Source organism: Hippoglossus hippoglossus, chromosome 7 (assembly GCF_009819705.1).
Source record: "Hippoglossus hippoglossus isolate fHipHip1 chromosome 7, fHipHip1.pri, whole genome shotgun sequence".
Taxonomy (NCBI): domain Eukaryota; kingdom Metazoa; phylum Chordata; class Actinopteri; order Pleuronectiformes; family Pleuronectidae; genus Hippoglossus; species Hippoglossus hippoglossus.
The window spans coordinates 22,143,327-22,165,993 of NC_047157.1; the positions used below are offsets into that span (position 1 = coordinate 22,143,327).

Sequence of the window (22,667 nt, forward strand, 5' to 3'; positions counted from 1 at the left end):
TGAGCTTCTGTTAAATTATTCAAAACAAATGTATAGGAGCTGATACTCATTTTTTATGAATTAATGTGTGCATCTATGAAGTATTTCTGAAGAAATGTTTGACTTTCACAAACAGCCTCAGAGAGACGGGAGGACGTGCATTCGGGAGGTTCCTGCAGCCCAGACAGAACCATATTATCACTTGCCCTCACATTGCCTCGTAATCTGAGAGCGGCATCACACAATCAATGGAAGAAGGTAAAGAGAAGACAAGACCAATCGATGGCTGTTAGAAACACTGCGTTAATTGTGAACTTATCAGTTTGGGGCAAGAAGCTGCTGTGAACTTAAAGGACCCATCGGGTGACCATAGATAACATTTGAGTTTTTGAAAATAGTCAAACATTTTTTGTGCAATACCAACATCTTATTTCACTTTGTTGTGTATAGACCTGATATTTAATTCATCTTCAAGGTGAAAGTGATTCATTTGAACCCCAAAACTCTTTATAACACGGTTTCTTGATTGTTTAAAACCAGGTGAAGCATTCAGTGCAACACGAGCAGTTAACAGAATAAGACAATTAAAAGATAATTTTCTCAAGGGTCGGCTAAATCAATATCAACGTAAATCTATATATGGACCGTTGACCTCTTAACCAGTCCCACTGAAGGTTGTTTACTAGATATACAGGATGTGAGCCCAGCTGAGCTCCGGTTTCACAGGACAGCTTGTTATCAGGTCAACATTTTAATTACAGCCCTGCCAGGTGTATCACCTGATGTATCACCTGGTGAGAGGGAATACTACTTGCATTACCATAAACGACAACTCCTCATAAAGAAGGTTTTGTTCCCAAGGCAACAACGAACAAGAGACAAGGTCTACAGTCATGCTCGTGGCCCCCTGAGGCTGAATTCAGCTAAATACTAACATCAGCATGCTAACTTATTCACAATGACAATGCTAACATGCAGATATTTAGTGGGCGTAATGTTAAGCGTGTTCAACATCGTTATATTTTTGACTCTATAGTGACTGAATCACCAAATTGATGCCAAATAAATTGGGAAAAGATGAAAAAACGCTTTCTGACACAACTCGGCGCAGAGGACACAGACGAATCTGCTGCTGCACCATCAGACCTCAGAGCAGTTTCTTTTCTGTGGCTGTGAAACTAATGAATTCATCCTCCACACTCCACCACAAACATATTTTAATGTCGACGACCTGATCAACATATTCATTCGTTTATACCATCTGTAATTTTCTAGTACAATCTTGTGTTGCATAATGATAATTAAGTCTTGAATCTAGTTAGACTTTGGTTTGCTTCACAAAATGAAGTAAATCCGCTGCTGCAGTGGAACCAGCTCACATGGAAGTGAGAGCCAGCTGCTGGCTAGAAAACACAAACAGTGTCGGGGCTTGGCCGGAAAACTTTACTGCGCTTTGCCTTTGTTCTTGGACCGAACGCTTGATGAATTCTCCAAAAGAGCCAAACTCTTTACCCTGGGTCTTTGGTATGAGCCCATGAAATTGCACAGCTAACAAGGGAAGCAAAACAATTTGAAAAGGTGGGCTATTGAATGTCACTTCAGAAACTGCAGCCACTGCAGCGCCCCAATCGTGTAGCTGCTCCTTGAGAACCAGGAACAAAACAACAGCTCTAACACATCTGATGTCTTCACTACGACAGATAACTGAGGTATGACCATGTCGACAATTATATCAACTTTGAAGTGATTTTCAATGTCACTCCAAAAGTTAAATCCCTCCTTTGTCTCTCCTTTTTATCGCAGCTAAACAATCATAGGTTTATAGGGAGCCGTACGACTGCTACAATGCATTAAATCAGGATTTTACCATAAAAACAACAATCATCTCTACCTCTGACTGCACCCGACAGATGTGCGATAACGCCCCAACAATTAAAACCCAGGAACCCTTGAAGAAACGCATAACAGTCGCCAAATCTTTCCACTCAATTGACAACATGTGAAATCCTACACAGCCAACTGACAGTATTGTGTGAATTATTCAGGAGGAGAGAAGCTCGCAAAAAGTACTGCACCCCCGGCTATGCAGCAGTAAATCACTGTATAGCACACCATCTGGTGCTTGTCAGCAGCGTCAGTTGCGGTGTGCAGGGGAGTGCAGAGAAACATTGATCCTTGAGTCTGGGTTGATTTCCATTGCGAATCAGGGAGAACAAAGTGCAGGTTCAATGTGTTTCGGTCCATATGAGCCCGTGTCACATTTTTATGAACCGTAAGTGAGAGACAAATATCACAAGGTGCAGAAATCTCACACGGCAGCTCGCACTAGCTGTGTGATATTTCTGTCTCCATCTTGTGAGCCTCACCTGGGCTAAAGGATGCTACTGTGAAAAAGAGTCTTAAAAAATGTCCTCATTAAAAATTGAACTTCCACATGAGGGGGATGTTGGGATGGTTCTCACTCTCGTCTTTTGCTCCTTCACCCTGGTCGGCTTTTCAAAGCTGAACTTCCACCAGAGACAAAATGTCCCGTTGTCAGACTCTCAATAATGCATCGCCTTCGTTTTTAGGGCTAAGGGCAGGCAGGTCTGACATCTGACTAGTCGCTGATAAAGCCATGGATTCTTTTTGCAGACTAACAGTGTTACTGACTATTTCTGGACAAATAAACAATAGAAATCTCCAATGATATCTGATTGAAACATCTGGCAACCATTTTATAGCAGAAGTGAAAATAATGTGTTAGAAACTGAATATTTCAAATCAAACTCAGCTTCTTTTGGTTCATGTTTTTGTTTGGTAGGTTTGATTATCTGTCTTTATAGTAAGTAAGAGCTGCTGCCTTGATCCAACAGAAAACCACCACTTACTGTATTGTGTGTAAAAATCAAGAAACATATAATCACCACAGGAAAACTGCATTTTGTCCCCCACTGCAGATATTTGACAGGAACCAAGTCACTGTGAATTCTCATTATGCTGTTAATTACCAGTTATTCTGTGCGTCACACTCAATATGGTGTTTTGTCATTCACTCAGTCAAAGAATGACCAGTCTAATTAGTTGTTGTGTTCACATCTCCCAGTGTCACTGTGTGAGTGCTCCATTTCTCCACACTGTCTCCCTGCAGTGAAACGTTACCTGAAGCAAAACCACCCTCATATGAATCATACATCTTATAAATACAAATTTAAATGACTAAACAAAGATGTGACGGGTGCACACGGCACAAGTGTCCAATTGTTTGAATCTAATTGACTTGCAATTCCCTTCTTTATTAAAACTGAACTGATAATTTGTTATTATTCAGTTGCTCAGACCAAATACTTATGTCATTGTCAATAAGAACAATATAAAACAGCACTGTACCTCACAGCAGCACCACTGCAAACACATTGCATCATTTAACCCAGCATTGATATATCATCTATGTTTGGTTTTAACCTCACAGAGTTGTTTTCTCTGTGTTTTCCATGACTGTCTGATCCTGTGTCTAAATCCAAAAGGGAACCAAAAAACAAACAGCATTTTTAATTTGTAATTTAATAAAAAATCCCTGAAACGGAGCAATGCTACAGAAATCAGGGGCTCGGTTTTGCATGTACTAATTGCCCCCAACATAAGGTGTAAAAACCCCCACAAGCAGTGGCAGCTTAACAGGCAGCACAAGCTGTTTAAAAATGTGCGCCAACACATAACGCTCAGTTTGTTTAACCTCTATTGAAGCTTAACTTTCCAATTTGGATTAATTTCTTCTGAATCTGAAAATGGTGAGGCTGCAAAAACGAAGCGAACGTTTGTAAAGAGATTCCCTAACTTTTTTCAGCCGCGTGCCGGCGACGAGATAAGGAGAAAAATTTAAATTTCAATGTATGTATGAATCACTCTGTAATGGCACCATGCACGTCCATTCTGCTTTCAGGCTGAGAGCAACACAATCAGCAATAAGTCCAACTCATTTCTCACTGAGCTGATGCACCGGGGGGAAACCCGGCCGACGTGGCGTCAGAAGACAAGCTTGTCAGCTGAGATAGAGCCCAGCTGAGAAGTCGCACCCTTTCTGGTTGTGCTAATTTGTGTGTAAGAGTTTTTATTTTATATATAACAACATTCTCCAACTCATATTTCAAGGGTTGTGTCAGTATACTACTCTGACATTCTCCCATATATGAACAAATAAATATCAAAACAATTAAATCAAATTACTAATGTCAGGCAGCATAGATTTTAGAGAAGATGTAAAATAACCATTGATCGCAATTGCTATCGATGGAACTCATCAACTATCAATCAACTATCAATACCATGATCACTGGAAAATGCATTTCTGCTTCGTTAAACGTACAATATGTAACTTTGACCTCTAGGGGTCTCTCAATCAAAACAATAACAAAAGACCTATTGATGACATTGTGAAGCAGTGTGGGATCATGGGGGTTTGTTGTTTTGTTAATCTTTATTTCCTCGTCTTCTTCTCCCGAGTTTGGAATGGCCGATTAAAAATCCCGACACCTCTGTCGTTGCCTCCTCCATGACACATGATGCAATGTGTGTAGATCCTACTACTACACTTAACTGACCAGTAAGAGTCGCTGGTGCCATGACAAGTTCATGATTCCCACCCACCTACAGAGCCCGTTGTGTTTGCTGGAACACACGGTCAAACCGGAGCTGATCCATGCAGTCGAAGTGGGTGAGTCCTCTGCCCCTGCACCGCCGGTCTACTTCTCCAGGCGGGACATCGAACTGAATTATTGCCGAATGTGTCAAGGACAGTTTTGTGAGAAGGTCTATGAGAGAGGGGGGGAACACATCAAACGGGCTTTCACAGCCCCTTTGATGCACGATGAGGGGGCACAAACCAGCCATGTCCTAGATAAATGGGACCCGGCACTGCATTGACAGACTCTCTACAGCAGTCAGGTTTACATAACAGCAGACAATACGTGGGGATGCACACTCACAGGGCTCCATGAGGGAAAAATACAGGCTAGAATGCTGCAGGTCCGTCAGTTCAAAAGCCACAGAGGCTCCGCAAAGATATGGATCTGCAGATGACTCACAGAAACACATAGAGAATCATTTTGTGGAATGGGCGGATAGGTTGGTGTAGCTTACTTTGGTGCATTTAGTTATTTGGTGAAGGAAATGATGATGCATGTACTTTCTGGATGGTGTTGTTTACTAGTTTCTGTCTCCACGACTATTAAATATGAGATATACAAACTGTTTAATGTTTCATTGTAATTTGCTGAGTAAATCAGAAAAGAGTTTGTAGGTTTTAGATAAGAGCACGACCACAACTGGATTTGAGGGGTGATGGCGATAACAAGCTTTAGGGAGTAAGATATATCCCTGGATATTCTTCTATATAAATATATTTAATATCCAGCAATGTTTTTTAAAAGCTAGTTAGCACCTTACCATGTAGATACTGTTGATGTTGTTGTTGATGACACTATTTCTGAAATACCCCAAGCACCTTCATCTCTCATTTGTAAAAAGATGTTCATATAGTAAGTATTGGTCAATAAATAGGCAAACCAATATTCTGGTGTAATTTAGACATTATTTATTCAACAAAGTGCTGGTTTCCTGTCATGAACACTGCCATGTTTAGACCATTGGCTCCAGTTGTGTGTGTGTCCAGTGTTGTCTGTTGAAAAGTCAGGTATGACGGACACATACAGTACAATGAGTGTGAGGCATAAGAGAAGTAGAAGAAAGAAAATTCCTGAAGACCAGTGACAGCAGATAATAAGGGTGAACACTGCTTTGGCCTTTTCAGAGATGACGGCAGACAAAGGATCCCAGAGTTACACAAAGGTTTGCGTGTTTCCTGTTTGGCCAACTGCATTTCATTAATCACTGTGACAGCGAGGTCTAAAAACAGTATCGGCTGTTTCAGTAATGCATATAGAGCAAAATGGAAAGAATTCCTGTAGCCGACTCACTAAAGTAACATGGGGAAGAAAATTAGACTCTCCGACCGTCATGATTCACTAATGCTTCCAATTAGTGCACAGTCCCCTCCAGCAAAGAGCAGGACACAAGGCTAATACAGTGGCTTCTTGATGACCCCTCTCCTTTTGTTTACCTAATTCTCCTCCTGAGCTCTGGGATATTATACAACCACTCTCATGCGAGCTTTTGGCTATTAACACTGCCGTGCTAACACTCACAGAGCATCCTTATTTAACCAGCACACGATGTCCAATGTGGATCTCTGTATCATGAGGCTTGGAGTGATCATTGAGGAGAACTCTCCAGATGCGAATGAAGATTGCAAAAATAATAATTTGCAAACTGCTCTCCAGATAGCACTGCTGAGAGAGGGTTTATGGAGCTGGACAAAAGGAAGGGAGTAATTATTTTTGATCAATACAGTACAATGAATGTCATGTCCTTTCTCCAAAGCCCAATTATTACAGAAATCGATTGTGCAACGCTCCATCCCGCTCTTGGAGTTGCCGACCAACGTCAAGTCAATAATCTCTTTTGGGAGAGATCGGATCTGTGAGATTTCTCCAACTTGGCTGGCGCACACAGTCAAAACACAATTCTGCTTCACTCTTTTTAACACCCAAAGAAGTTGGATTAGTTTACGTTGGGTTTCTCTTTTGTTGCTGATACGACAACAGGTCTGATGGAACCTTTTATTCTGGGAATGGCAGCGGCACAATGACCTGAGCAGAGAACGAGGGAAGTGGATGGTTCAACACTCTGTGGAACTTCGGCTTTACAAAGCACCGTAAGTAACCTGCCACTCACATCACGTACCTTGGTGTATAGACTCGTACAAAAGTAACCCCACTCAATCTTCACTTATCCCTCACTGGTGTATTCACCTGGAAAGACCCTGCGCTGTATTTTCTTTGTTTTGCCGTGTTTTTAGGTGCAACCTTCTGAAAGCAGGTGTGTGACATCCACAGACTGTAAATAAGATGGACGACGTGTCTCCATTTCCTCCCACTGAAGCCAAAATATCCAGGAAACAGGTGCTGCCATCTTGCACTGGTGACATCAGAGCCAGCGTCTGTGCAGCAGTGATTGTGTTTTACACATGCTCAACCAATCACGGGTCATTATTTTACGTTTAAAGAAGTTGTTGCCAGTTCCTTCGATTGTATTGATTTGGCTGCAACGCTGTTTACCCCTGAGACTCCAGGGACTCAAACACTTAACCCACCCCTCCATCGGCTTAGTGGTGAGTAGATAATAAGTGAATTTTTTCCTTTATGGGTGAACTATCCCTTTAAGAAAACAGTGAAACAATAAGAAAATACTGTATCTGTTCGTTTCTTTGACTCACGGCTTTGTCCTCTCTCTCTCTCTCTCTCTCTCTCTCTCTCTCTCTCTCTCTCTCTCTCTCTCATTGAGTGGAGTGTTTACAAACAGCAACCAACAAATCCTGCACAGTTTACCTTTAAGTCATAAAGGAAAACTGTAGTATCCTGCAGATTTAGTTTTTTTGTTGGTATCAGGTAATTTTCCCACACAATAATAAAAACTAAATTATCTTCATTTTCTTTTACTTACTTCTGAATATACTTCAGCTAAAAGCCATGTTTACATTTCCTCTGTTGTTCAGACAATTCTTTATGTCACAAGCACAAAAGCCTCTTGCCCACATTGTAAAAAGCATAGCTAAACCTTCTCCTGCCTCTGAGGACAACATAAGCCATCATTTCATAAGTAAAACATGTTTTTTTCCCCTTATACTTCTCCTTTGATTCAGTGCTTCTTTGTCGTCCCTCAGTCACAGCAGAGGAAATGTCAGACCACTGCTGTTAGAACCCACAGAGATGTTTTAAAATTCTGTATGCTCCGTCCTTCGTCTGCACACTGGCCTCAAAAAACTCAAAGAGAAAAGCAGCAGCCTTCATGTTGAGCACCTACTCACACAGCTTAAGTATTCCTCTTCCTCCTCTCTCTGCCTTCTCCATATTATTTCGGGTTCTGGGCTGATATTACATTGCACAATGTTGCTCTAATGAAAATCATCAGTCCTTGTATTCCTCTGATTTATAAAACAAACAAACGGCACAGATCACAGAAGCTCGCAGGTTGCATGGAACGACAAAATTATAAAAATTCCCCTCGACACATCAGTGTGCCGTTTGTACTCATTTCAAGACGTTTCACTCAGAAGGATTTCAAAGCAGGAGTTGATTTTAAAGCAGGAGAAAGGGTACAAAAAAATGTTCAAGGTTTCTGTTGATGTTTGCACCGCTCCCAGCGTTCGGGAATGTCAGATGGGCAGATTCTCACTTGGCAACACAAAGAAATGGCAACTTAACTCTCCCCCTGCAAAACCCCGTGGGACCCGAGAGGGAAGGAAAACAGAAAATGTCTCTTCATTTCCAAGATTTCAGGGGACAGAAAAAAATATATTTAATGAGTCTCTGTGTGGTTTTTCTGAGCTTTCTGCTGCCTGATGCCTTTTAGGCTCGGAAGAGGGAAAAAGGAGAGAAAGGGAAAAAATGGAAAATAAAATCAAAACCATTGAACTTCATTGTTAAACACACCAAGACCCTGAAGATATGTTTTTAAGACATCAGTTGGTGAGCTATCATAAAGTCCACCATGATTATCTAGACAGATTAAATCCCTGCATCCAAACAAGTCCAATGTTACAGCGACACGATGCTCCTTGCCTCCTTCTGTGGCTTCCACCTTCAAGGTTAAATTGCATCAGCCTTTACTTGCAGCCGATAATGTTGAGGTTGTGATTTAAGTGTGATTTTGTTGCTCTGGGGGGACCGAAATGAAACTGCAGTCATTATCTGCTTCCTCTCTGTGTATAGAGAAGCTCGGAGCCGACGAGGGGTGCATCTCAAATGCCTCCGCGCGCTCCCTCAGCCCTTTTGACAAGGACAGATCCCAATAGTATCTTCTGGCAAACACATCCAAATAAAACCTCCCTTTCACACAAGACAAAAAACCCAGTGACACCCACTAACATCTGGCTTTTGTCTTCGGCAAAGAGGACGTTCCCTGATCGAATGACTCCGCAGTGGTCACAGGAATTTATCGGCTCCAGCTCCTGACAGCAGTGATGAAAACATGACACCACAGTGGACAGATTCATTTTCGCCCCTTCACTCTCAACAATAGCTATCATGGCGGCAATGAAGGCTCCGTCGGTAACTTCTGCAAATCTCAGCCTCAAATTGCACCTTTCTCCGTTCGGGCAGCATTCGAACATCGTTCAGCTGGAATAGAGTTTGAAGAGACTGAAGTAAAATATATTTTTCTTTTAAAAAAAGTAGCCGCATAGTCATACATATATTCAGGAGCCTTCATGCCTCTTTCTACTGTTTACTAATCCTGTTTTCCGGTGTGTTTGTGAGGTCAAACGCGACACACTAGAAATGTTCACTCGCAATGGCAAAGGAGTAAATCGCCTTTTCTTTGCAGGTTTTAGCTGCATATTCTTCCAAATGTTGGTGTAAAAGGTTAAAGGGGACGCACGGCTTTCAGTAAAATGTACAAAAATAAAAAAACTAAATACGAAAAACACTTCATGGCTTGATTTTCACATTTCACGCAGAGCTTTACTGTACAGCGGTCTCATGAAGGCTGGCCATGTTGCAGCAGAATACATGTCATCACCTCAGAACAGCCACAGTGATGATGAGGTTAGGTGACAGGGGTGCAAGCAGAGCAGTGCGATGGAGATGTGGTCACCGGTCAGGCAATAACGCCCTGGAGACAGAGGAGCGACACAGGTTCATGAGCTCTGACAGCACTGGAGACTAACAGGAACATACAATCGCCTGAATACGTGCTTCCATGAACATGCATTCCCATCCAGGAGAGACCCTGACTGCAGCTTTGTCACACACACACACACGTGCATGCATGTGCAGATTGCTGTGTACATGTGACCTGAATTGATGGCTGAATAGGCAGATGTCTCTAATGCAGGAGTTTAAAAATAAAACAGGTGAGAATAATTGGAGATTTTTCTTCAAAAGCAGCAGGTCTCGTGTGAGATTGCGTTTCCTCTTATGAGCAGTCAAGCGAAAATCTGTGATGAAGATATAACTATAAATATAACAGCATCCCGCGGATTAAAGCCACTCCTCCTCCCTCCTCATGGTCCAGCTCAGACAGACCAGATGAGAGTTACACCAGATGTGTCATATAGGGGGAGGCTCTGCTACAAATTGGATGATTAACAGAGCTGGGGAGACAGCAGTGAGGCATTTGGCTGTGGGACGCAGCTCAGTGGAGGGTGATTGGCTTTGAGGGCCGAGGGAACAGATGGGACAGAGACACCGAGCTGGACCAAAAATAAATAAAACAAAACTAGGCGAACCTCCCTGGTTCTGCATCAAAATATCATTTCCATTCACTGCTCTTTTGCTCCATCTGTCCCCAGAGCAGCGATTCCACATTTTAAATAAACAAAAAGAGGTAGCTCTGCTTCTAGCAGTGTTGCAGCGGCTCTTTCCTCATAGCAAGTTATCTCCGCCTTTAGCTCCACCCTCTTAACATTAATTATGCAGCTCAATGCAGCACTCCGAGTCCCTACTGCAGCTCACCCACACTACAATACTCTGCCGCCTTCTCCCACTCTCTCCGTCTCTGTCACACACACACAAACCACAGAGTCTCTCTCGTTTTCTCTCCACGGCTCCGTTCTCAACCATCCACTGTGTATTTACCCTTTAAATGCATCGACTGAGGACGTGAGTGCAGCTCTTTCTTTGTATGAGCTGTTGCAAGGTTAAATGTTCACACAATGTCTTACTTCAATCACTACACATGTGAAATTCTATTTTCTGTTTAGTGAGTATAATGCAGCTGATGCCCCAAAAGAAAAGATTCCACATTCCATATAAACATAATGTTTTATGTGTTTTATATAATCTATATGATTATGAGTCTTAGTTTGCAGTATGATTCAATTTCAGCACATATTTTTCATCATTTTCAAAGCCTGGTGATAATTTCAGTGCAAATCAGAATCAAATGCAGTCCGGTGTGCAGAGGCAAACCCCCTTCACGACTCGGACACCTCTCTGGCGAGGTGTAACTGGCTCCACTCCCTCTGAACATGACGAGGGACGCGATCAGACCTTGTCACAGGAAGCAGGGAGAGTCCACGCTTTGCAATCGGAATCAGCCACATCAGCAGAGTGGAGGGAAACCAGGGAACACACAACGAGGGGAAGCTCTCACGCTTCAGCCCGTCCACACCCCCAGGCGGGCAGTGGGATGGAAACGCAACAACTGTTTATGGAAGCAGAAATAAGCTTCTCCTTCGTTTCCTAGAGCTTTTTTCATTTGATTAAGATTTATTTCGCATCTGCATGTGTTTGTATGCGTGTGTGTGTGTGTGTGTTTGCGTGGGATGGGAGAGATAGTATTGCTTGGCTGTATAATTATTCCAACACAACTTAAGTGTGAGGCTCCCCTGTGTGAGTCATTCATGCACACTGTAACACTGCCTGACTTTGAGCTGCATAAATTGTGTGCTTTCTTTCACGTGAGCCTGCATCAGACAAAGAAGTTATTCGGGGGGGGGATCATTATTTCTTATTCGCTTATTGACAGGGCATCATCAACAAAATGTCAAAGCATGGGGACACAAGCACACAAGCACACAAGCTATTTAAGAGCACATGCTGTTTGCCTCCCTATTGTTCCCATTTCAATAAGTTCAATAAAGTGTCCGTCCGTGTTTGCGGAGACGCTGCCGCTGGAACAAAGCAAACAGCGTGGCAGATGTTCCTAATGAGGAAAACACAGCCGGGGAAGGTGGGATCATTCAGCTGGTATTGAGCAAAGTGAATGTGTTCTACGCTTACATAATCCAGGGGGAGTGTGAAGTGAATACTCCCTCTCTCTACATGACAATGCGTTGGCGGGCGCAGGTCGGCTGTTTTTGTCCTGAGCGCCGTGTCGCCGTCGCTGCTTCAAAATCTGTGCCACCATGAGACGTCCAGAATGCACGACGGCGGGTCACGAGCTCTTTGAAAGGTTGCTGTTGATCAGCAGGCAGCCCTCTGCGCTGTGCAGCTCTGCGGCTGCAGGGGTCTTTTCAGTGCATGGAACCGGATGGCGAGCAGAGAACACAGCGGGGGCTGGGCACCGCAATGTACTGCAGTGCTCGTAGCTCTGCGATGCACACCCACTCTCTTCCATTCTTGCTCTGCCTCTGACAATCTCTCAATCTCTCGCTCCGTCTCTCGCCCATTCTTGTATCATTCCTCTTGCCTTCCTCTCCTCACTTTCTCCTCGTTGCTTTCGTCCTTTCCGTGCCAGTATTTTCTTCACGCTCGTAATGTGTCAAACACTGTCTGTTATTTTCCTCATTTTAACCACCCTTCCCTTTGCTGCTCACATTCACGAATAGAAACACATTTATCAAAATATATGCATGTAAATAAATCCTGTAACCTTTCCCTGGAGAGTATGATTAAGTGCCCCATTTCAGTGAGAAGGCACAAACACCGTCCTTCCCCCACTTCACTGTATTTATCAACGTGTCATTCTAAGATCCCCAAGAGGGTCTGTTCACCTCAAACATCTGCAATGTCCTCTATTTTTATCTCTACAACGTACTCAACTTAGAAGCAACACTATTTCTTCCAGTTTGGTGAGTTTTCACATGTATCTCCTCCTCTCATTATGGCCGTGGACAGTTTTTGGGATTGTTGCTAACTGTAAATGTCACGGTGACAGCCGTTGCTGCTCCGCAGTGTTGCCTACAGCATCATTTAGAGGGGCACACGTGGCGCACAGCCTGGGACAGAGGGTGTCGTACACCAGGAAGGATGAGCAATGACAAGTCCAACAGCTGCTGACTTCCTCCAAAAAAGGGGCAGAATTCTTAGAAAGAGTTTCAGGATAAAACCTACACATACAAAAACATTGACAGGTAAATAAGCATGTAGCACCACCAATGCTTTCCCAGCATTTAGAAGCAAATTCTCAAACTGTAAATGCAATGAAGTAGCTGCTAGATCACAGAATTAAGCATAAATCACAGGATACAGGTCTGACTGTTTACATCAGCTTTAAGATCTAATGAGTTAAACCCCCTCCATGCCTTGCATTCTGCTTCTATCATAGAGGGATACTGGATAATTCTTGGCAACAGCAAGGGGTCTCATTTAGGTTTCCCATTAGAGCTGAGGTTTTCTGATGATCGCTGTCTGAACGAGTCTCCCAGTATGCTGGCTGCTTCCTGCGGAGACACTTTGGCTGATCACTCTCAACCATGACATGAAACAAAGCTTGGAGTCACAGCAGGTGTCCGAAATGTATGGAGCGCAGCCATTAGATATTTTTTCATTTAACTTTTCACTGAGTTAACTGAGACAAAACTACCGTCTGCAGCACCGGCTTGGTGGTTTTTAAAATGATTAATTAGAAACATAATGAATTACTTGCACACATAATTATATTTTAATTATGTTATCAAATAGCTGTGAAAAAGGCAGGCGTCAAACTCAGAGGTTTGTGTTTCATTTGGGTTTCATCCCACAGCCTGGCGTTTTGACGTGAACAGGAAAGTAGAACAAAAGCACAGTGCTGACGCTCCCACCTGGAGCATAGAGTCATGATGCTAGTAGACAAGGACAGTGCAGAGCTTTTCAAAAGAAAACCGCTGTGAGCTAGGTTTTTAGCATCTCTGCAGAAACACAGCTCTCTTTAAGATGGGCAGTGTTCTAGAAAAGGAGAGGCGCATGAATAATGAAAAGTGTTTTCTTCACGTCATCAGCTGGAAGCAAAAGAACAGATGGGCCCAGGCAACTGGAATATCAGACCAGGAGTTGGAAATGTGAACAGCCAGGTGGTTTATTAGGTCACCGGCCGAGACATAGTTAGAAGAATTAGCTTTGCCTTAAACTTAAACCTCCAACCTTCTTTACACCGATTTGCATGAAACTATTTGAGGGAAGCTCATGTTAGCCGTCTGTGCTCTGTCCATGGTGCTGAAACAGTTAACGTTTCCTTCGCGGCCCTCCCCTCATCCCTGCATATAACTCAGTGTTAAATAATTGAAACACTATTTAAAACCAGTTACCGGGTTCATCAGCGCTGGATAGGTTCATTTGCTTTCATCTACTACGTGAGGATGAAAGTTATTAACCTTATTTCAAAGTAATAGGAATACACCGGTACATACTGTACTCTTTATCCTGTCTGGCATCGCTATTCAGTGTGCCCACACAGAACACACACACACACACACCAGGTCCATCCGTTCTTTCCTCCCTTTCTGCAGCAGGCCAGTGTTCGCAGGCTTCTTCCAGCAGAGAAAACACACAGTGCCCACTGCTGGACAGTATGAAATCTTCATTCACATATGATGAAGGTCAGACTTCCAAAAAAAGACAGTGGGATGTAACAAATAAACTGTGAACGTGCCTGAAGAAAGGCGATAATTAATGCATAGTGGAAAAAACACATATGTTATCAGCCGACCTTTGGTGTAATCAAACAACGCTTCACTTTACTCCAGCTGTGCTGTTTGAGCTTGTATCAAAATTATGAAAAGTGCATAAATACCCCAGTAATTACAAACAGACATGATAGCATTCTTTGTTCTCTTCCTTTGCTATATTGTCATCAGTAATCCTTGATCAGCCAATCAGAGAGCCCACTTTTGCTGCAGGTTTAGACTAAAAGAAGTCCCCGAACACCGGATAAACAAAACACTAACTCATCACCAGGCTCATAACGCTATCGGGGCCAATTCGATCTGTTATCTAAGTGACCCCACCGCTACGCAGAATACACAATGACAGCATGCACAACAAAACTAAAATGGGCTGCAGCAGTCTCTTAGTCACACTGAGCTCATTGGAGTGCACTGGATTCAGTGTGTGAAGGATAAAACTTTACTTTTCTCCAAAAACCAGGGTTAAAAACCCAAGTTTAGGCTGTGAGCATCATCTTAGAGCGGTGGTAGCTGGTTTGGGTTGCTCTGCCCGACACTGGCTGGATGCTGAGGCAGCTCCGCTCAGGGATGTAATGGGATACTGCAGCACTAGAGAACCGTGTGCACAGAAACTTGCCTGGAAGCATCAGGGAGTCCCGCACTAACCTTCCCCCTCCTTCTCTCATCTCCCTCTGCTCTTTTTTAAAACAGTATTTAAAACATAAGAGATTCTTATAAGTACAAATCCACATGTATATCTAAAAATTTCAACATTTGAGAGACTAAAAGAGCCAAACACCAACTAAAAAAAGCAAATAACTTCAGAAGTGTAAAAACCCATCATGCCCTGTGTAGTAGGAGGAGAACGTAGCTGCTTACCTTCTGTGTAGGTCGCTCTTTCCTGGACACCACGCTCTTCCCTTTCTCCACAGGCTCGGAGACACTTTGAGATAGAGAGAAAAATAATCAATCTCCTCTTACTTTCTCTTATTTCCAGTTTCAGAATGAACAAGTCAGGAGTCTAACACAGCCCCGTGGACACACCTTTACCCTGTCCTCCTGTAAACTCTGGCACATACACACACACAGACACCCATTCAAATGCACCCCAGGACCGGAGTACCCAAATTGATAAAGATCTGTTCAGGGGAGGGATAAAAACTACACACACTCACACACTGCAGTTTTTTTTCTTCCCCCTTCCTCTTGCCCACTCGCTCTGCTGCTTTCCCCTCCTGTCTTTGCCTAGCACTGCCTCCTGATTGGCTAAGCTGCTCTTCAATAACATAAGCTCTCTTCTTTAATTGGAAGAGGGCCAGTTATGTGGTGCACCAGAAACCTTCCTCCCCAGCTCATCTCTCTCTCTCTCTCTTTTTTCCCTAAGTGCCTGTGGAGAAGAATGCTGAGCTCTGCAATTTCATACGCATCGAGCAAAGAAAAAAAAAAAGGAATGGAGGACAGAGGGAGGAGGGAAGCAGGGGAGGTGGGGGAGGACTGTGTGGGAGAGAGAATGGGATTGAGTGGGGGAAAGCATCGGAGGCGAATCAGTGGACCGCAGTGGGACAAGCAGTAGATGCTGCATGGGAACAAAGAGACTAGGGGGGGGCGGCTATTAGCTGGGGGTGAGGGCAGATTTGGATGCATTTCGTCCACCAGCCGCAGCACGTTGAGGTGTGAAGGCAGGTCGGACGAAAGGCGATTTCCCCTTCACTCACTGCAGCGTAGCTAGGTGGCTCTGCTGCAGTGAGGAGTCTAATTGCCAGGCATGAAGGGGGATGGGAAGGGAGGAGGAGGATGGAGGAGGAGGAGGAGGAGAGAGGGGGGGTTGGTTGCAGTGATGCTGGAGTACAGTCTTCCAGCCAGCCTGGATATACAGGGGAGAAAATGGGCAGGCAGCCGCAGTGGTTAATGCCTTTTCCTCATGAATTATTCAAAGTGCCCCAAAGGAGAGTGGGAGGGTCACAGACAGCAAACTACTGAGCCTGTTCAGACTGTCTCGATGCTGCTGAGGTTTATGATAATCACACAGGAGCTGAAGTGCACATTGTTACATAGTTAAATGGGTTAACTATGTAACCCCCCCTCCCTTCACTCAAGATTATTGAATCATACAAATTTACTAAATCACCTGGAATGGAGATGGGGTGGGATCCCCTCCCTGCCCTTCCACTTGGGTTTGGTGACGTGTTAAAAGGATTTCTGGTCCCGGAGAAAATGGAAGTGAGAGATTGACTTTGTGGTTTCAGTGTCCCCCTGCTCCTCTTTTAACTCACATCTGCTCCATCCACCAGCTCCTGGCTGCATTAAAGTACAATACCCAATTAGATAGGTCAATAATGGACCTTACAATACCCGCAGCCATCTGCAGTCGCTTCAGTGAGCACTCTAAAAGTTATATGACTCCCAGACAGAAATGCAAATACACCGTTTGCTAAGTCAACAACATAATTGCCTGGCGGCTGAATTGGCAAATAGAGAGATATTTTAAGACCCTGCTGTAAAAGACCATTTGTAATTGTAAACCAGAAAAGACAGGTGAAAGAAATATGTAGATTTAGTGATAAAACTGTGTGAACATGTTTTTAAATATCTGAAACTTGTATTTTGGTGAACAGAGGAATATTTATTTCAATATAATTTGTAACAAAAAAATTGTTCGGACAAAAAATAATCATCGTCATGATCACATTGTGTGAGGAGAGTAATACAGAAAAGTGCACGATCTAAATAATTACAATAAACATTTCCATCCATCATCGGCGCATGTTTTCCTTCATCACTGTGGTCTCTGCTTTCACTGGGAGGCTGTAGACTGTGATGGAGATGTTTGTGTGTTTGAACACCTGCTCCAGTATCTCTGACACTCTCCTCCACTCCAGTCGATCCAGGCCGCAGCCAATACTGAAAAACACAGAGTTTAACTGGAACAGTGACGGAACCCAAACTTTTTTAAATAAATGAATTGAGCAAATTAACAAAAGTACAAATTAATGAGAAGACAAACCGAGGCATTGAGATTCTTGTCACTTCGTTCTTCACACAGTGTGACTTCATGTCCTCCAGGCTCAGGGTCAGGCTGTCATAGGTGGGTTTTTGGTTGTACTTTTTCTTTGTGATCTGCAATAAAATAAACAGGGAATTACAATATATACTATGATGTATTTTCAACAAGTCTTAATTTGTCCAGGGGTGTATCAGTAACATGATACATTGCATTAACTCTTTACCAGGTAGTAGATGAAACGTCTGTCTCTCTTCAGTACAGCACACTGTCCTGTCACCTTTTCTGTTCGGATAAAAAGACAAAACAACATAAAAAACACAAATCTCAAACATAAGTGGCTTTAAAACTTCACCACCAATGCCTTGGTAGGGGGGGGGGGGGGTCGTCATTATAAACTAACACAGTGCAGGAGAAAAACTGTTGCAACCCACAGATGTTTGCTATAAAATCTAATGGAGATTTTGTCAGCATGAATTTTACACAAATGTGAACTTAATGAAGCATAAGACATCAAGAATATTTTCCTGTTGTCACAGCTGGTGGTAGAAGCAAACACAGCCAAGTGCAAACACACAGGAAAACTGATGAATGCTGAAACACAGGCAGAGAGGCAGGAGGTAGCACAACAGGTAACAAGAAGAAATGTCCACAGAATAAAGAGCACAAAGGGAAACAAACCGGGATCTGAAACAATCTGGCAACTGGGGGACAAATCAGGACAAATTTGGAACAGCTGTAATGGAAGTTGCAGTGATTTGGAATAAGTAATAGTTGAGCAGGTGGATCTTGGAACTGGAGTAAAGTCAGAGAAGCAGAACGGCAACACAAACAGGGCTGAGACAGGAATCCTGATAACACCCAGCTCCTGCTCTCAGAACACAGTACTGTGCAAAAGTCTTCGGTGCTAACTTATAATAATCATAAATGTGAATTATTTAGGACATTTTATATATTAACAATGTTACAAAGTGCTTAACAAGAAATATAACCAAAGAAATGAAAACCCAGACAAGACAGTTGACTAAAAGGACATTTAACAATTGACAGAACAATTAACTAATAAAATAAAATAAGCACAAATATATATCAATATTTGTTGTCATTTAAAACCACACCAAGGTTTTTAAAGTCTTTTTGCAGGTGGGTTGTACCACACAGGTCTTCTGTGGATTTAGGCTTTTTCATTGTCTCCTGCCTCTTCATGTAAAACCAGACTGACCGATGAAAACATATCATCCGCTGCACGACCCTTTGTTAGATGGGTCTTTGCGTCTATGGCTGCGTGTTTCTGCGGCTGTTGAAAAGCTGCAGAGTGAATTGAGGCTGGATCGAGCACCTCGGAGGTGGCGACGTGTAATGAGAGTGTTGAGAGTGTGTTTTCTTTTCTCGTCTCTCCAGGTTCAACCCTTCTCCTCCCTGCTCTGCCCCAAGTGGCGGTTCACGCTTGTGCAAGAATTGTAATCAAGTACTGGAGACCTGAAAGCTTGTGGAGAGCCTTCAATTTGTCAGCTTGTGCTGCGTGACTGGGATCAATAGGTTACTCCCTCTGTTGGGAGGCTGAAACTTTGGTTTAACTTGGGCTATGTTGAATGTAATGTATTTTGTCATGAGCGTTGCTGTTCCAGGTTTATTTTTATTTGGCTTTATTCTTAATAAATTCTGTTTGGACTTATTTCACGTGTTACTCCCTTTATCCCCTGGGCATATTTTCGGCAATGTAAGATAAAGATAAACTGAATGTACCAGAAGCTTTTGCACAGTACTGCATGTGATGTTGCCAGATATTACAGAACAAGTTTTTATTATCATTCATTCATTCTTATTTATTTCGAACATGGAAATATTAAAAAAATATTATATATAATTATACAAACAAGTGAAAAAAATAAAAACAGAAAAAAAGATTATTTACAAACAGTGATGAGGAAAATACTTCATATTTGACAAATCTATTTAATCTCACCCCTTCTCCATAGGTCATTAATTAATAGTTATCTTATACCACAAATAATGTATGTTTACACATATACATACCCAAAATCTGATATAAACACATTTGAATTATTATTTATAGCAAAAAATGGAGGAAGATAAACTAAGGAACAAAAAATATTAAGCGCCCAAATAAAGGAACAGTGTGAAATCCCCTCTTCATCCCAAGTGAACAACATATCTGTGTCCTTTAGTTTAAACTGGGTCACCATACAAACCAGCTAAAGAAAAAGAAAACCCAGTCTCCAGGGCCGAGGACGTAAATCTGGTTTAACAAAGGTGTGACTCACTCTGCTGCTTTAACTCAGCCTCTCCTCTGAACTGGCGCTTCAACAGGACGGAGATCCCTGCTCCCATGTGACAGTCCTCGCTGACGCAGTGAGCCAGAGCCTCGTCCTCGCAGCTGGAGAACAGGTCGCCCGTCACACAGCGCACTGCCGCACGCTGACCGGCAGGGGGCAGCACCGCACCCTGTGATCAAAACCGTTATTTACACTTACACACACACACACACACACACCTGCACCGGAAGTTAGCGTTTCATTGTGAGTTTTTAACTTTTACCTTCATTTCCTCGGTGTCGACTGGTTCCTGGAGTCCAGACCACATCGTCCCCGGGGACAAGGAGACTTGTTGCGAGGCGAGAGGTGTGAATGTAAAGAAATGTCCTAGAGAGTAAAACTGATTTAAAGATGCAACGTGACACTTGTGATGTTTGGCAGCTTTTCTTCTTCTTCTTCTTCGCTCTGTTTTAAGGCGCACTACCGCCACCTTCAGCTCCGGAGTGTAAATTTAGAAAATTGACTCACGATCTAAATCCCTTCATAATAATAATTATTATATTTATAAAAACTACTTTATCCTCAATCCTACTTTACACACTAAAAACCCTTTAAATCTGTCACTCAAACACCTATTCCTAATTACTATGATAGGAATAGATGTGAAAAACCCTGTATCCTTTACAATGCTCCTAGTACCCTCACCTGTTCTCTGTCCTCCATACTCAGTATTCCTGAAACCTTTTGCATTAAACACTTTTATCGGTGATCTAACTTGATATTTGTTATTAATGTAAAGAAAGTAACCATACAGTGTAAATTTGGTATTAATTTAGAAACCCTGAAACTTTTCAAAGCTGTTTTATTCATTTATCTACTAGATATATTTCTGTTCAGGTAAACGTGCTGAGCTATGATGGAAATAAGGATGAGATCCTCAAACTCAGAGTAGCAGTGACACATGAAGGTCTTAATTATCCTGCCCTGACAGATGCAACAAATAAATCTCTGTGTTTCCATGGCCACAAAGTCCTGACAAGAAATATAATCATCCTAAAAAAGGGAACACAACTGTGCAGAGTGTGTTGAGCCGTTCAGAATATTTATTAAACTTATGACAGAAAACTAAAAAGAAAATACAGTGTGTATCTTATGACTGCAGCATCTAACACAGACGCAGACCTACACCATCGATAAATGAATTTGAAACTACTGCTTAGTTGTATCTTTACTAAAAGTGAAACCTGAACCAAAATGAATAAGCAGATCAGACCCTGTTACAGGCAAGATACAGCATTGTTGTGGCCCTACAGCTAAATCGTATACACCAGCATACAATACAAAACCAGGGTGACTGCTGTGTTGTTGTCTCTTTCATTCATATCAAACTGCAGCAGATCCAAAGTTGGTCACACTGTAAGATGTGTGTGTGTGTGTGTGACAGATAAACAGTCCATGCTGCAGCCTCAGAAGTTCGCACTGCGTCTCCGCTCGTTAATCCAGTCCCCGGGGTTGACGTCCATCTGCAGCATCTTCATCACCCACTTGTCCCTCCGTGCCCCATCGATGAACTCATGCAGCGAGAGCTCCCCTAAGTGATGAGGGATGGTTAGTCTCTGGGTTTGTTTCACCACACAATTCTCCTTTCACCAAACAACAGACATTAACACCCCACAAAGCCATTACAGCAGCCATGCAGCATTTTAAGCTGACAGAAAACTATGGAAAACACTCACCATCTCCATTTTCGTCAACCAGCTCGAATATGCGGTCAACCACTTGGTCTGGGCTCAGCAGATTGCATTCTTCATCCAGCTGTCCATGACAGGCTTTCTTCAGTCGGTAGATAGACTGAGAGGGACAGGAGAAGGACGTTGGTATTAATCTTGCCCGCTGGCTGATCTTGGAATACTCAGGTGCATATAGTGACAGTGACAGTCACATAGTAAATATTACCTCCACAATTTCCAGAAGCTCTGTTTTGTCAATGCATCCACTTCCATCTTTATCGTACATTTTGAACGTCCATTTCAGCTTATGTTCCAGTTTACCCCTCAGGACTAAGTTCAAGGCTGCAACATACTCCAGGAAATCAATGGTATTGTCCTGCAGTGGACATGAAGGGAAACATTAGATTGCTATGAAGAGACACTTGGACAAGATCTCTGAGGTTCACTTTGACAGGAAAAATGTCTGCATTGTAAAGTACTTGATAGAATACAAACAGCAATCAAAAATAAATGGGAATGCAACTTATATATATTTTCGATTAATTGGTCAAATTTGTATTTATTTTTCTGTTAATTGTTTGGTGTATCATCTGTCAGAAATAAGTTATGCAATTGTTTTTTTTATAATAGACTAAGAAAACCAGTAAATATTTACATTTCAAAAGCTTTTTGCTAAAAAAAATACTCTAATAAATTATAAAACTATCAAAACTGGTGCTATATTCTGTCTATTAGAAATAAATAATCAATAAAAGGCATTTGGCTGCTGTTATCAAAAATGCTTCCAATCAATGTATCTGGACTATTACTGTGGTAAGTGTAGTGTCGATACTGAACTGAGACAGACGACTGTACACGAGTCCTGTACCTCCACACAGCCGAAGTTCGTACTTACTCCGTTCTTGTCAAAGGCTCTGAACATGTTTTCGATGTAATCTGCGGCCTCCTTGTTCTCAGTGACGCCAAAGAAGCTCTTGAACTCGTGTCTGAAGAGAGTCCCGCTCGGACACTCCACCACAAACTTTTTGTACCATTCCTGCAGCTCTGCCGCGTCAATTTCCTTGTCGGGGTCCCCATCCTCACTCAGGCGCTGACCCATGGTGGAGATTATTGCTCAAGCACCTCTACAGACTGAAATGATTTCTTACATTACATGAAACTACAAGACTTGTTGAGACTCTTTGTGAGCTTCCCACTCTACATTACAAAATCTATAAATCTCAGTCCTCAGTTACTGAGACGGGTGCTGCAACTAAACTTGTTGCAAATCGGCAAAAACC

At 42.6% G+C, this 22,667-nt stretch overlaps 3 protein-coding genes across 5 annotated transcripts in view; all 3 read right to left on the bottom strand.

Moving 5' to 3' along the window:
• Positions 1 to 15,703, bottom strand: part of LOC117764416 (synaptotagmin-2-like) — a 53,351-nt gene extending 37,648 nt beyond the window's left edge. For 2 of the 3 annotated variants that reach the window (XM_034590176.1, XM_034590173.1), the window contains exons 1-2: positions 15,425 to 15,562; positions 15,260 to 15,323 (exon numbers count right to left, since the gene is read on the bottom strand). The gene's annotated coding sequence lies outside the window, so the exon portion shown is untranslated. Of the gene's footprint in view, positions 1 to 15,259; positions 15,324 to 15,424 lie in introns of all 3 variants that reach the window. The other variant, XM_034590174.1, reaches the window with a different exon arrangement.
• Positions 15,704 to 16,995: 1,292 nt separating this feature from the next.
• On the bottom strand, positions 16,996 to 20,094 carry oard1 (O-acyl-ADP-ribose deacylase 1). The gene is made up of 5 exons (XM_034590193.1): positions 19,941 to 20,094; positions 19,667 to 19,847; positions 17,608 to 17,666; positions 17,385 to 17,497; positions 16,996 to 17,281 (listed from the first exon to the last, which is right to left on the bottom strand). The coding sequence occupies exons 1-5, from the start codon at positions 19,983 to 19,985 to the stop codon at positions 17,134 to 17,136; spliced, it is 546 nt and encodes a 181-aa protein (XP_034446084.1). The 5' UTR covers positions 19,986 to 20,094; the 3' UTR covers positions 16,996 to 17,133.
• Positions 20,095 to 20,836: 742 nt separating this feature from the next.
• guca1b (guanylate cyclase activator 1B) lies at positions 20,837 to 22,486 on the bottom strand. Its single transcript, XM_034590184.1, has 4 exons — positions 22,283 to 22,486; positions 21,614 to 21,763; positions 21,394 to 21,508; positions 20,837 to 21,248 (listed from the first exon to the last, which is right to left on the bottom strand). The coding sequence occupies exons 1-4, from the start codon at positions 22,484 to 22,486 to the stop codon at positions 21,124 to 21,126; spliced, it is 594 nt and encodes a 197-aa protein (XP_034446075.1). The 3' UTR covers positions 20,837 to 21,123.
• Positions 22,487 to 22,667: the final 181 nt, after the last annotated feature.

Excerpts from the sequence above, each read along its gene's own strand:
- oard1 (XM_034590193.1), bottom strand. The coding sequence starts at position 19,985 with ATGTGGTCTGGACTCCAGGAACCAGTCGACACCGAGGAAATGAAG. Across the intron at positions 19,848-19,940 it reads TCGACACCGAGGAAATGAAG|GGTGCGGTGCTGCCCCCTGC; the intron begins GTAAAAGTTAAA and ends TTTTGATCACAG. Across the intron at positions 17,282-17,384 it reads ACAAGAATCTCAATGCCTCG|TATTGGCTGCGGCCTGGATC; the intron begins GTTTGTCTTCTC and ends TGTGTTTTTCAG.
- guca1b (XM_034590184.1), bottom strand. The coding sequence starts at position 22,486 with ATGGGTCAGCGCCTGAGTGAGGATGGGGACCCCGACAAGGAAATTGAC. Across the intron at positions 21,764-22,282 it reads GAGCCTTTGACAAGAACGGA|GACAATACCATTGATTTCCT; the intron begins GTAAGTACGAAC and ends TGTCCACTGCAG. Across the intron at positions 21,509-21,613 it reads AGCTTCTGGAAATTGTGGAG|TCTATCTACCGACTGAAGAA; the intron begins GTAATATTTACT and ends TGTCCCTCTCAG.